The sequence below is a fragment of the Perognathus longimembris genome, chromosome 14, assembly GCF_023159225.1.
Source record: "Perognathus longimembris pacificus isolate PPM17 chromosome 14, ASM2315922v1, whole genome shotgun sequence".
In the NCBI taxonomy this organism is placed as follows: domain Eukaryota; kingdom Metazoa; phylum Chordata; class Mammalia; order Rodentia; family Heteromyidae; genus Perognathus; species Perognathus longimembris.
Window position 1 is genome coordinate 39638998 of NC_063174.1, and position 14060 is coordinate 39653057.

The 14060-nt window shown below is 48.1% G+C and overlaps 1 protein-coding gene across 5 annotated transcripts in view; it reads left to right on the forward strand.

Annotated features, from left to right (window-relative positions):
• Rgs6 (regulator of G protein signaling 6) overlaps positions 1-14060 on the forward strand; it is a 480138-nt gene that overhangs the window by 449233 nt on the left and 16845 nt on the right. For 2 of the 5 annotated variants that reach the window (XM_048361955.1, XM_048361951.1), the window contains exons 16-17: positions 4994-5083; positions 8021-8074. In XM_048361955.1, coding sequence (XP_048217912.1) covers positions 4994-5083; positions 8021-8074 — 144 coding nt within the window. Of the gene's footprint in view, positions 1-4993; positions 5084-8020; positions 9179-14060 lie in introns of those variants that run through there. The other 3 variants (XM_048361952.1, XM_048361953.1, XM_048361949.1) reach the window with 2 other exon arrangements.

Here is a 14060-nt window from a genome sequence, read left to right on the forward strand (position 1 = left end):
CTAGTTGTGTGCAGAACAGGGGAAACAAACCAGAGCCCCTCATAAATCAGTAGAGGTCACCGCCAAGAGCTTTGTACACTTGCTGTCCTTGGCAATGATAAACTCATTGCATTTGGGAAATGTCCAGAGACCCTGAGTCTGATCTTAATTCTCATTCCCAGAAAAATCACAGCTCTGGGCACCCCTCCCCCAACTCCTCACCACCCCCACCCCCTCTCCTGGCCCTTGTTTACTGTCTTTGTGTTTCCTACACAAAGCTGGCAAGGAGGAAGGAACATAGGAGGAAGGAGCATGGCTGGGGACCTCCAAGGCTGCATTTCTTTGCATGGAGGAGGAGAAGCAGGACAGGGGAGTAACGGGGGAGGAGGAGGTCCAGGCTAGAGGAAAGCTGAAGTCTTGGGCCTTGGCAGCCACCTGAGGGATTCTGCTTTGAGTCAGACCTGAGCCTTAAAGCTACTCTGAATTGCTTTGGTCATTGCGCCTTTGGGAGATGGTTTGGGACTGTAGTTGTGATGAGGAGCTAGCAATGGGGTTGGCAGGAGGGAAGCACCCTGAAGATCCACTGTCTACTAAACCGTTCTCTCTGTCCCTCTCTCTCTCATCTATCTATCTATCTATCTATCTATCTATCTATCTATCTATCTATCTATCTATCTATCTATCTATCTGTCTATCTGTCTGTCTGTCTGTCTGTCTGTCTGTCTGTCTATCTATCTCCTTACTTCCTCTCCACACTGCCCTTGTCTTGGAACCTGGCTTTGGAGTTGGCCATACAACATAGGGCCTTGGTCCCTGCACATCAACAGTGGCCCCTCTGTCTACAGGCCTTTCCATCCCTGCCCTAGATCATCCTCCCTCTTCCAATCAATCAGACTGTACAGCGGTGACACCACACCACCACACCCCTCACCCCCGCCATGGAATAGGGAGACATTTCTATGGATGTACTTTGTCTTCCTGCCTGAGTTTTCTGGTTCATTGACCAGCTTTTCCTACCCAGTTATCCACATCCATGCCACCTGTGCTTGCTTTTCTTTGCAGCCCTTAGCTCTATTGGCAATGTGGTTCTTGGTATAAGGTCTGCTTTGCCTATAGAATCTCTGGGCAACAGAGTCTTCTTTGTCTTGTTCTGGCTGTAACCTCAGTGCCTGACACAGAGCCTGGCACCCAGTAGGTGCTCAATAAATATTTGCTCCATATTGTCACGATGACATGTTTAGGCATCTGCTTTATCTTTCTCTATTTCAATGGACAAAGTCTTTCTTTCCGTGCCCACCACAAGGCCATAGGAGTTAGGATGGAATCTGTTGCTAAGGTCAAAGAGCTAGGATAAAAGGGGTTCTCTTATACCTGTGCTGGAAACACAGGGGTAGTAGGAAACATAATACTAGTGATTTAGATTCTCAGGAAAAACCAAACAAGAAGCAGTTGACCCACCATTTGGACCAGGGTTTGGGAGTAGGCCCAAGTATTAGGTTAAACCTTTCCAAATGATTCAGTAGCTACCTGGCTCTGTCAGCTAGACAGAAGTGATGTGTAACACAAGAAAAGAGACAGGCGGTCATTTTCACTCAGGGTTATCATTTGTACCTAAGATTTAAGCACTAGATCAATGTAAAGAGATGACAACCGAAGGCCAAGACCCATGATGCACTTCAGTGTGGACTCTGGGACTGTAGACACCATTGAGCCAAGCTGTTCACATTCCTTTGTGAGGTATGTGATCGCCCCTCTCCCATACAGAGAGCAGAGGCTTTAGCCTACAGTAAACCACTGCCAGCAAAGAGCTGGCAAACTTGTGAAGCATTCAGTCCAGCTAGGTGTATTTAGTGTGTTTTCTACCACTACAGTAAAAATATCTGTGTCTGTGTACTTCAACAACTAAAGACATATATTGAACCTGAAGGTTCCAAGGTTAGACAGCGTGTCTGTTGGGCCTCTGTTGAGGGCCGCACCTGCTCTGCTCTGTCACAGAATGGTAGATGGCCTCAGGGAGGGGGTGTGTGAGGCGAGAGATCACAGGGTAAGGCAGGAGACAGGAGGTAGTCAGGAGCCAGTCTTGCTCCTTTTTATAACAACGTCTTCAGGAACTAGCCAGAGTCCTGGGAAACTATATTAATCATTTCCAAGGATACCAGAAGGTGGCATTCCCCCACCCAATGACCGAACTGCCTCCCAGTAGCCCCTATCTCTTAAAGGTTTCCTCCCTCATCAACACTGCCAGTGAGGACTAAGCTTCTAGCACCCAAACCACACCCAAATCAAGGAAATGTTTGACCCTATCATGGTTACTTACATCTATAAAAGATAAAAACGTACTGTTCTCATCCCCCAGGGACTTACATGAGGGTAGACTGGATGTTTTATGTGAACTTTCCAGAAACATGTTTCACAATAAGTTTGTAAAAATCAGAACACATCTGGCTCATCAAAGTCTTCTCAGTATTGAGCCACTGTGTAGTTTCACTGGGTTCCGTTGCTGCCACGCCATTCCCACTGTGGAGGTTACTCGTTGGCTTTTGTAAATATGGGGTTTTCTTAGGAAGCAGATTCTAACCAGACTCTCTTTTTCTTTTTAAATTCTTGTCTTTCAGTCATTGTACAAAGGGGCTTCAGTTCAACATGTTAGCCAGGGTATGAGCGCAGTGCATTTGATCCATGTCACCCCTCCCATCATTCTCCCTCAACCTCTACCAACTCCCCCAAATGGGATTCTTTAGGGGTATAGACGACCCTTCGTGTAACCATGCCATCGTGTGCTTTCTTCTTGCATTTTCATTGCTTTTACTTTTTTCACTGATCAATATAACAAACTTTATGTCTATGGTATAAACAATGTTTGATGTGTGTACACAATGTGGAATAATCAAGTCAAGCAATTTAATATAGGTATTACCCCCACAGGCTTAGTTTGGGGTTACCCTTTAAAATCTCCTCTCTTAGCAGTTTTCCCAGGTGCAGCACATGGCAGTGAGCTCAGGACCTTAAGACATACTATCGATTTCTTGAGCTGCTTCTTGTCTAACTGAAATGCTGGGTCCTTTGACCAACACTTCCTCATCCTCATGCTCTTCCCAGCAGTCTCTTCTACCACCATTCTACTCTGGGCTTCTATGAGCTGATCCTTGGAGCTTCCATATATAAGAAGCCATGCAATATTTGGCTTTCTGCATCTGGCTTATGTCTGTCCATTCATCCACGCCACAGGTAATGGCTGAACAGTATTCCATTGTGTGTATATATACCTCATCTCCTTCGAAGATTCTTCGATTGATAGGCAGCCATGTTGTGTTCTCAACTCCCTTTGACTCTGGTTAGGGGAAGGGTCACTGCGTGCCCTAGCCATCGCACTGGCCTCAACTGGACAAACATCTCGAAATATTCCCCTCAGCTGAGTGCCCTGCTCTGCACAGAGCCACCCAGGCCGAGGCCCCCAACCACAGATCCTACCTCTCAACCAGGCCCTTCCTCCTCACTGACTTGATCTACTGAGCATGGAAGTCTTTGCCCAGCTTCGTGGAATGAGCAGCAAGGACCACGGGACTGGGGTTCTTAGTAAAGGCCAATGCTGCCTCCCCAGTGAACACCACCCTCCCTCCAAGGCCCTCTCTTAGGACAACCAGACTTTTCTGTGCAGCTGAGATGAATTCTACCTCCATGGAGAAAGAAGCTCTTAGAATGCTCATTTTTAATGGGCCAAAGTTTTCCTGACCTTGAGGAGACTACTAGGTGTTAGGAAGGGATGGTGGGCTGGAGGTCAGGGGTGTGAAATCTGTACCCAAGACCAAACTGTAGATGCCTTTAGAAGCCCCCGAGAAGACACATGGCAACAGCATGTATCATCATGCATGCATCTGCTGGATGTCATCCTCAGGCCTGGCATATTTGCCCATGTGTCCTTTGATCAGGTCACTAAGAGCCCCCTTCCAGGACAAGAGAGCAGCCCCAAGATGATCAATTGTATCTTGCAATGTAGGGATATTTTTTATTTAAACTTTTTATTTAGAGACACTTGTAGATTTCACATGAAGTTATAACAAATAATATAGAAGGCCAGACATGGTGGTACATGTATGTAATCCCAAATAGTCAGGAAGTGAAGATCAGGAAAGATCCTGGTTCAAAGCTAGCCCAGGAGAAAACCTAACAGGACCCTACCTCAACCAACAAGCCGATGTGGTGGTATGCTTCCATAATCTCAACTATGGTAGAGTCATGGTAGGAGGATCTAGGTTGAGACTGGTCCAGACAAAAATAGGAGACCCTATTTGAAAAATAACTAAAATAGACAAGGGCTAGAGGCAAGGCTTCAGTGATAGAGAGCCTACTTAACAAAAACAAAGACCTGAGTGCAAACCCCACTACCATTTAAAAAAATACAAAGAAGAAATAACATAGAATTAATATCATTCATCCAGTGCACCCTGTGACAACATATTGAAAAATGACCGTACAGTATTTCACAGCCTGATATCGGCATGGCTGCTATCCACTGAGTTTATTTAGGTTTTCCAGTTCTACATATTATGCATTTGTGTGTATGTATACTTAATTCTAGCCAACTTTATCACACGTGTAAGATGTGTCAAGATACAGAACCTTCCACCACCATGAAAATCCTTCCTGTCACCTTTTATAACGCCCTCCCTCCTCCCCTCCCCCACCTCCCTTGTTCTCACCTCCCTTCCTCCCCCACCTTCCTCCTGGTGTCAACTCTCTGCTCTCATTTCTCTCACCTGTCCTTTCAAGAACATAGTAGAAAATGCAGTGTGTGACCTGGAGATTGGTGTTTTCACGTTAAGATGCTTCTGAGTTTAGGGATATCTCAGTCGCTTCTTTTTATTGCACCTGGACCCAACTACAGCTTCCTTGGGACATGATCTCTATGGATCATTTGGTCTAGTTAATAAAACATACTTAGGTCCTTGGTCAGTTGCCCTTGGCTTTGGTTGACAGTTCTTTCTCCTGTCTCACTGCCTTCCTCCATCCCTAGGAACACATCTACAAGCTGATGAAGAGTGACAGCTATGCCCGCTTCCTTCGGTCCAATGCCTACCAGGACCTGCTGTTGGCCAAGAAGAAGGTATCTTTGGGAAGGACAGGCTTGCCTTTCTTAGCTCTGTTGATTCTCGCTGCTGCTTGCTGCTGGTGTGAAATGAGAAAAGAAATCATCCCTTGGGTTTTATTTTCTCCTTTCTTTTTCCCCCCTTCTATACCTGCTCCCCTCCAGAGGAAAACAGTTAGGATCGTCACCACCTGGCACCTGGCACCACCTGGGGCCAGGGTGTGCTCATTGCCTCTGCCTGCATGGTTTGTCCACCAGGTAGCTAGTTGTGACCAAAGATCATGACCACAGTAGCATAGCACACGATGCTGAGCTGGCAGTGACCCCAGCAAAGTCTCTCATCAGAGAGAGTCTTTCACTGCCTAATGCAGTCCCCCCCCAGCCTCTCCCTCACCAGCCTAGAGAGGAATATGAAGCAGGATCCTGGCAGTCTCTCATTGGGCAGAAAGCCTCATTAGTTTCAGAGACCATTGTCAGTATTTGAAGTCACCTCTGCACTGGTCTCTCCTTGACACACCCTCCCTCACACTCATCCACCCCACAGTTTCTCCCTTTTCTTTCAACCAAAAGGTAAATTGCACCCCATATCCTTCCTCCTCCTCCTCCATTAAGAATGAAGGCGTGACTCCCACTGCCCTTGGAGTCATGGGTCTGGCAGGGGAGGGGGTGTCCAGGAACCTGTGCAATGTGACAAATGGAGTTCATTCCTCTGTCCTCCCAGACTTCAAATTAAGGGATGTTCTTGGGGGTAGAAAGCCAATATCCTTACCATGTGGAGGAGTTCTTTTCCAAGACAATGACAGAACCTACTTTTCTCTCCATTCCTTTCTGAGAGTCTCCAGGCATGGATAATCTGTAACTCATCATCTCAGTGGACTTAGGGCCTCTTCTGATTTTAGGGAACTTACCACGTGATGAATGTCCAGGTCCTAGTAAATTTCACAGCCCCAGTCAGGAAAGAGGATGAAGCTGTCTCCCATGTCTGCTGAGAGCAGCTCCTGGTGGATTTGGAGGCAAAACCTATGTGCAAATTCTCCCCACCCCCCATTCTTCCCTTCTCCTATTCCAAAGGAAAGGAGAGTTGCTCTGAAGGACCAGACTCTCAAGGGATGGGTGAGCTGGGTTTTCAGCACTCTGAAATGATGAAACACCAGTGAAGATGGGGTCCAGAGAGACCAGGGCCAGCCAGAGGAGAGAAACCATACATGAGCTGCAGCCCAGGGGGCAGGGGACAAGAATGAGAGGCACAGCATGACAGAGAGACCTAGCATCAGCCTGACTTGAGCTAAATTAACACACACATACACACACACACACACACACACACACACACACACCCATAGGGTTAAAGCTGAGTACTGCCATATTGCTATAGTTCACAGGTCCTTAAGTCCTTGTACAAGAAGAAAGCCCACCCCTAGTCTGGAGTGGCGTGTTGTATTGTGTTGTCCTTCTGCATTCTCCTACCTGTTTTCCTAGCAGCTTGCTGAGTGGCCATGGCAATACTGCTAAGGAAGTCCCCGACTCTATCTGATGATGGCTGCCTTTGCCAACCCCCTTCACACACATCTGCAGACACCGGGGTGCTGCCTCAGCACCCCAGTCTCAGTGGTTTTCTGGGGGATGTGTGTGTGTGTCTGTGCAAGTGTATGTTCTCTGAATTTTCCCAGCCTCGGGCCAGGGACCCTGGACCAGGGCTCTAGGACAAGCCAGCAGGTTATCTGGGATGGAATTCTGCTTTTCCCAGGTAGGAAATATGGGGAGACAATCAGGCACACCCCAGATGTGAGCATGCAGCTGGGCTGGAAGAACATTCAAGGCCTTTGCCTTCTCTTGTTCCTGTTCCAGGAACCTCAACCAGGAGTTCCCCAGGGAGGGTCCTGAACCTGAGTCTTCAAGAGGACACCCAGGGGGTGTCATGTGTCTAGATATGAGGAGAGCACTTTCTGAACAAAACATGCAAGAGGTTGTCATCTTCTGAGACCCCAGACCCTTTGTCATTGCCATGGACAGGCATAGTAGACTCTTCTGGCTCTATGGACATGGAACAAGAAAAGAGATAGGAAGTCACCAGAGTTAGCAAAGTCTCTTCAAGAGAGAAAATGAGCCAGATGCTGATGACTCACACTGGAACCCTAGCTACCCAGGGGCTGAGATCAGAGGATCTCAGCTCAAAAGTAGGTCAGGCAGACAAATCTAAGTGACTCTTATCTCCAGTTAACTACCAAAACCTAGAAGTGGTGCTGTGATTCACATGGTAGCATACCAACCTTGAGCATACTACCACTAATAATAACAACAGCAACTAAGGGAGAGCTTGAGGTCCTGAGTTCAAGCCCAGTAGTAGAGAGAGAGAAAGAGACACAGAAACAGAGACAGAGAGCAAGAGAGAGAGAGAGTCCTGACCCAGGCTCACAGGTCTCTGATGACTTCACCACCCCAGTGGCTGTTTCCCACATCTCATCCACCCCCCCTTCCTCCACTGCACCCCACCAGCCCTGTCAGCTAGTCTATTCTCTTGTAGCCCCATGCAGCTGCTTCTGGCCTCCAGGCCACAACTATCCCAGCTTCTGTATTCTGACACAGCCAGGAAAGCAATAAACAAACAGCTCAGAACTACCCACTGCAGGCCTGTGCAAGGCCAGGCTATGGATGCAGCCCCTTCAGCGTGAGTCCTGGCCCCTGGCCAAGCTGGCTCCCCTCTCCCTGCTGCTCCAAGGAGGCAGCACCATTTCTCCTGGGATTCTGGTTTCTGCCTCTCCCATAGGCTCTGCCAACAGCTCTCGCTGCTGCTTCTTTTCTCCTTTTTCGCCCCATTTGGCTTTTTTTTTTTGTGTGTTTTGGTCTTTAGTTGTGGCTGCTGCTGGTTGGAAATCACATGAAAGCTGAAGACTTTTTATTTCCCTGTATTTTTCCCTCCCTATCTTTTTTTCCCTCCCTCTCCTCCTCCTAAAGCCAGAAAGTGAGCAAGGTCGTAGAACTTCCCTAGAAAAGTTCACACGCAGTGTGGTAAGTTCAGTCAATTTTCTTCCCTCCACATTTCCTTTTGGTTTTGGTTTTGGAGTTGTTGTTTCTTTTTTCCTGTCTTTTTCTTTTGGGTTGTCGTCTTCTTTTGGGGTGGGAGGGAATCAATGCTTTCCCCTCAATTCACCCTTTTTCTTTTGCGAGTGTCTGCAGCTTCTCTCCTGAGGATGGATTTTGCAAAAGAGCAGGCGTTCCGCTCTGCAGAAGGTGCACAAGCTGACCGCCCAGCCTCAGGCCCAGGGCCTGTGATCTCTGTGCGAGGTTTTTGAGGAGGAAGGACCCCACTGCTTCTGAGCCTGCGCGGTTTGTGCATCTTCTGTAGCAGCCTGGGGAGAAGGCCATCGAACATACCATGAAACAAATTGGCTCAGAACCATTGCTCCTTCTCAAAAAAAAAAAAAACCCTCCAAATTTCCCTCTGTGAACTCTGACAGTCACACTGGTGTGGGTCGAAAGCTGATGTTTGCTATGTGGGCGGCTTTGGCTGCGTGCAGAGTGCGGGCCGTGCTGCATGGGTTCTGGCAGTGTGGTCTAGCTGACGTATGTGCTAGTGGCCTCTGCATGAGCTCCTACCTCCCTTCTGGGCCCCTGTCCACTTCGTTTGCATATGTGACAGGAGAGGAGAGCAGTAGCCCAGGCACTGTGCTGTCCTGGGTTCTCCCCAGGGGCAAGGCCTTGTCAAGCTCCCCAGCCCCCAGTCCCTGATTTCTAACAATGAGTAAAGACAGGCTGCAAGTTCATGGTTCCTGTAGGAAAGTGTGCTTCCCCTCCTCCCCTCCCCTTCTCCTCACCCACCCCACCCCCGCCCCTGCAGCTTAAAGAGGTAGAGACCCACAGACTACAAGAAGGGAGCCCAGGGTAACAGCCATTGAGATGCTATAACCTGATCTACAGAATACTACACACCCATCTTCCTTTCCCATGTTGGGCTCTCCAAAATTTGAGCCTAGGGCTTAGTGCATAGAAAGTATTCTATCAAATACTCACTCACTAACTTGTTGAAAAAAAAAAAAAAGACACTGTGCCAGGCATGGGTGGCTTATTCCTATAATCCTAGCTACTCAAGAGGCTGAGATCTGGGGATCACAGTTTGAAGTCAGCTTAGGTAGGAAAGACCAATTAACCACCAGAAAAAGCTAGAAGTGGCGCTGTGGCTCAAGTGGTAAAGTGCTACCCTTGAGCAAAACAGAGATCAGGGACAGTGCCCACGCTTATCCAAAGTTCAAGCCCCAGGACTGGCAAAAAAAAAAAAAATTAAAGAAAAGAAAAACCCTCTGAGTTGCTGTGGTTCTGTCTGCACTGTTAGCCTCAAACTACAGAGAACCAACATGGCAGCTGGGACCTGGGAGCAGGTACCGAAAACTGACTACATGGAACTGGCTACATTTACTCTTGCCAAAGAAGAGAAACCCAGTGGTGCTAACTTGCGGTTTAACACCTCTAATACAGAGGAAGTCTTTTTAAACCTTGACTACTGTCTCCTTACTGGGCTTATTTCATCCTTTAGATGTAAAATTTCTAAGCATCTTGAATCAAAAACAATGTTGCCATTTACCTGTCACACCTACATGTGTTTTGACTGTATTTAAATCTTATTTTGCATTTGCTATATGTAAAACCACAAATAACTCCAGTAGAGGGCAGTTAGACTGTGGGTGTGTATCCTTTCTCTTTGGAGGTCTTCCCATCCATAGTCTTTCCACTTTGGAAATTAGAATATGCAAACTGCATGGCCCCCAAGCCCCTCATCTGCCCTCAGGACTGGTTTGGTATGGCCCTACAACCTCCCACACCAAGAAGATGCTACAGGCTGTTTGGGGCAAGTTCTATGGGATTTCTCTGCCCCACGATGGCCAGGTAGAAAGTTATGGAGTAGTTCTCTATTTGGAGACCCAACTGCTATGAATGGATGATGTTTCTAGAGACTTGCTGAGCCAAGAATGTCTTCTGAAGGAACTCGGACTCAGGTGAAATCTGAGAAGGAAAAGCAAAGCTTTTCTGTGCAGGTAGGCAGAGCTGTGACAGCCTAGAGGAGTTTCATCAGGTTGACTTTGTGTGGGCTGAGGACATGAGAGAATAAATCTGGTACTTGGACAAGATGTCATCTTCGGGCTACTTTTCATGAGAAATAGATATCATGAAAGGCTAGAATGGGCTTAATAAGGATCAGCAAGGACCATTTATTAATGTCCCTTCATCTCAGAAGTGCTGTTGGCTCAGTGGTTCTCCAAGGACTGTTAACAAGGCAGAACAAGAAAGTACTCACCATTTCCCAAGACACACACACACACACACACACACACACACCCATAAGAATTTACAAAAATGTTGTCAGGGAGGGGCTGAAGGTGAAAAATACCCCAATATCCAGAGGTTGCTGGCATTAATATAATAAGAGACTCAAACTTAAAAACTATATTCCTGAATTCTCTGCTGCTTAGCAAGGCTAAGTTTGGGGACATGGCCCCTATTGGCTGTCAGACTACTCAAAGTTGGAACACAGAAATTTGGTACCAGCAGCTCAGAATTCTAAACAGATATAACTAATAGGCCTTGGAATTTTGACATACAATCTCTGAAATAATATTGACAAACCAGGGACTGGTGGCTCAAGCCTGTAATCCTAGCTACTCAGGAGGCTGAGATCTGAGGATTGCAAAGCCAGCCCAAGCAGGAAAGTCCATGAGTCTCTCTCTCTCTCTCTCTCTCTCTCTCTCTCTCTCTCTCTCTCTCTCTCTCTCTCTCTCTCTCTCTCTCTCTCTCTCTCTCTCTCTCTCTCTCGCCAGTCCTGGGCCTTAAACTCAGGGCCTGAGTACTGTCCCTGGCTTCTTTTTTGCTCAAGACTAACACTCTGCCACTTGAGCCACAGCGCCACTTCTGGCCATTTTGTATTTATGTGGTGCTGAGGAATCGAACCCAGGGCTTCAAGTATAGGAGGCAAGCACTCTTGCCACTAGGCCATATTCCCAGCCCTCCATGAGTCTCTTATCTCCAATAAACTACCAGAAAACTGGAAGTGGTGCTGTGGCTCAAGTGGTAGAGCTTAGCCTTGATCTGAAGAGCTCAGGGATAGTGCCCAAGCCTAGAGTTCAAGCCCCAGGACTGGCAAAAAACGAAACAAAAGAAAGTGAAAGCAACAACCAAAAACAAAACAACAGCAACAACAAAAAAAGCAGGTGTTCTTCTTGGCCTGGTCCCATGGACACCCAGTGGTCAAACAAAGTCCAGGCTGGATTTCACCTTCTACTTGACCCCCCACTGCCCTTATACAGTGAACAGCCTATACAGTAACACTGCAAATGATAGCCCATTGTTCAAGGAGCCCTAGTTTCAAAAAGAACCATAACACATAGCTGTTTCTCCAGGGGTCCTTCAGACATAGCCTTAGGCTAAGTGAGCTTATTTGGAGGAAAACTTGGTATACAAGAGCCAGTCATTTAAAGGTAGAGAGTGCTAAGAGAACAAAGGAAGAGGCAGACAAAACCGAGATAGAGCATGATTACAAACAGACAGAAGTATATCTTAGGTGGTAGGGAAGGGAGAGGAAAGAGCTTACATACTAAGATAGACAAAGGTGAGACTTGGCTAACTGGAATGTACCTGGGCTTTTTCAAACACTATTAACATGTCAAACATCAGTTAAGAAACAGACCAGACGTCAGTGGCCAGCGAGAAATGCTTGGCTGACTAGCTTAATGACTTTGTTTATCCTATAGGTTTTGGAATTCATGCTAAGGTCACTTGGGGAGTGCAAGAGGGGGGTTACAACCAATATGGCCGTTACAACCAGGAGGATTGTAATAAGGTCAGGCTGGATCACTTCACAAACCAGAGCCTATTTTTTCTTAATCCTGGCTTACTGGGATGCTTCCTTTCAGAGTGGCTGTAAAATATGAAATCCACAGCAGGAAACATCTGGCCCAGTCATTGTGGTTGCTTTTGTGTCACCTTCTATCGGGGTGTTTGGTAGGAAGTCCTGAACATTACTGAGCAGAGAGAGGAGGGCCCTTCTCAAATTCAGACCATTCCCAGCCACGCAGGACCCACCAGTCTGCTAGTCTCCACCATTTCCCTGGTTTTGTGCTTGTCAGATGGCGATAGGAGCACAGGATGGCTGGAACAGAAAGGCTTGCCACTCTGGCCTCTCTTTGAGGTGTGTATTCATTCAGGTTCCATGGCACTGACCACAGGCTGAGGGCTGGAGTCCCAGCAGAGCCTTGCTCTGACAAGGTGGACCAAAAGGATACTTGGGAAGAATGGCAAGAGAAGCAAAAGGCCTTTAGCACGGCCATGCGATTTTCCCTTTTTGGATGGTGGCTAAAGCCATCTGGTACAAACTCCTGGCTGGAGAGGAAAAGTCAGACAAACATCCTTTGTGCACAGTTCCCTAGAAGAAGCCTTGAGCATGATGGGACTTACATCAGGGGAAAAAATGACAGCCCTGAGTGACCCTAGTTTTAGTTCCCTTGATACCTTTCCCTGGATGGATGCTCTGTTGATGCTCCAGCTGTTCCTTAAGAGCCACCGAACAGGGGACTGCGAAGCGAGGGAAAGGGACTGCGGGTGCCTAGGCAACCACAGGAGGCCACAGAAGAGGGAAGCAATGAGGACCAGGTGTCCACCCACCTGCTAGGAGAACATGAAGGGTTGGCTTTGCCAAGATGCTTCTTAGAACTGCACCAGCAAGGGCCGGAAGCCGAGGGCATGTTGGCACATGACCAGTGGCATCTCTGTCACAGGCTTTTTCATCCTGCCTGCCAAGAAATTCAGTGGGAAAGTCAGATGGAGATGAAGATGGGAGAAGCAGCTGTCACCCCCCCCCCTTCCCCACCCCTAAGAAAGACAAGGAAACACTGAGAGCCAGAGGTCAACAGTTCACCCACCCTCCCCCCAGCAGCTCTACAGGAAGAGACCACAACACCAAGCCCATGCCCACCGGAAGTAGAAAGCTGAAGGTTTTGAGAGGGTTGTCTGCCAGGGCAATGAACCCAGAAATAGCAGCTCCTTCCCCAGGAGCTGTTCCCCCTACCCTCAGCATTTCAGAGGGAACAGCCATGAAACCCCAGTGAAATGAGTTCTCAAATACTTAGACTCAGCAGAGCCTGGAGGGCTGGAACCTGGGCCCCACAATCTCAGGCCTCCAGCAAGGGCCCATTGGCTAAACTGTTTTATATGGGGTTGGTTTTGATGGCAGACACTCTTTGAACCCCATTGGGACCACTTGGTCACAGACATTAGCCTCTCCTAGGTATCCCATTATAGTGACCCCCTAGGCTTGGCTAGAGCCGGAGGTGGTCTCCTATAGTGATATTCTGGGATGGGGGAGTAGGAAAACCTGCTTCTCTTGTGCACCAAGAACTTCCCCCAGAGTCCCTGAACCACTCAGCCTCTGCAGCCCCCCCCCCATTCACAATGGCTCCCACTTCTGGCTGGCTGTGTGCCCTCAGACAAACCACTAGCCCTCTCTGACACCTGATTTTCCCCTCCTCTATACTTGGACTAGATCATCTCTAGAATTTCTTCCAGCCAGGGGTGTTCTGCGTGCCTGTGCCTCTCTGTCCTGGGACTTGTGAGTTATATGAGTCATTCCAAAGAATTAGAGGGAGCTGCCTTCCTGCCCAATTAGCTACCTGATTCAGAAGTGGCTGCCAGCCTCAAAGGCTGGGAAATAAACCATGGAGAGAACTGAGTTGGGGATGTTTACAAAGACTAGGCAGATGCTGGCAGGAGAACTGAGAGTCGCAGGCTGTCCCTCCCCAACAGGACAGGCCCACGCTGTTGTCCAGGGCTCCCTCCTGCACGGTGAGTAGCTGGAGGGCAGAGAAGAGTCACCAAGATCTAGAAGCATGATAGCACCTTGCCAGTCTTGCCAGCTCTGCAGTCCTCACAGGTGTGAGCTGGATGCCCAGTGTGGAGTGTGTCCGGAGGGAGATGGTCTAGGTCAGCTGGGGGTCCCGGCATTGCTGCCCCT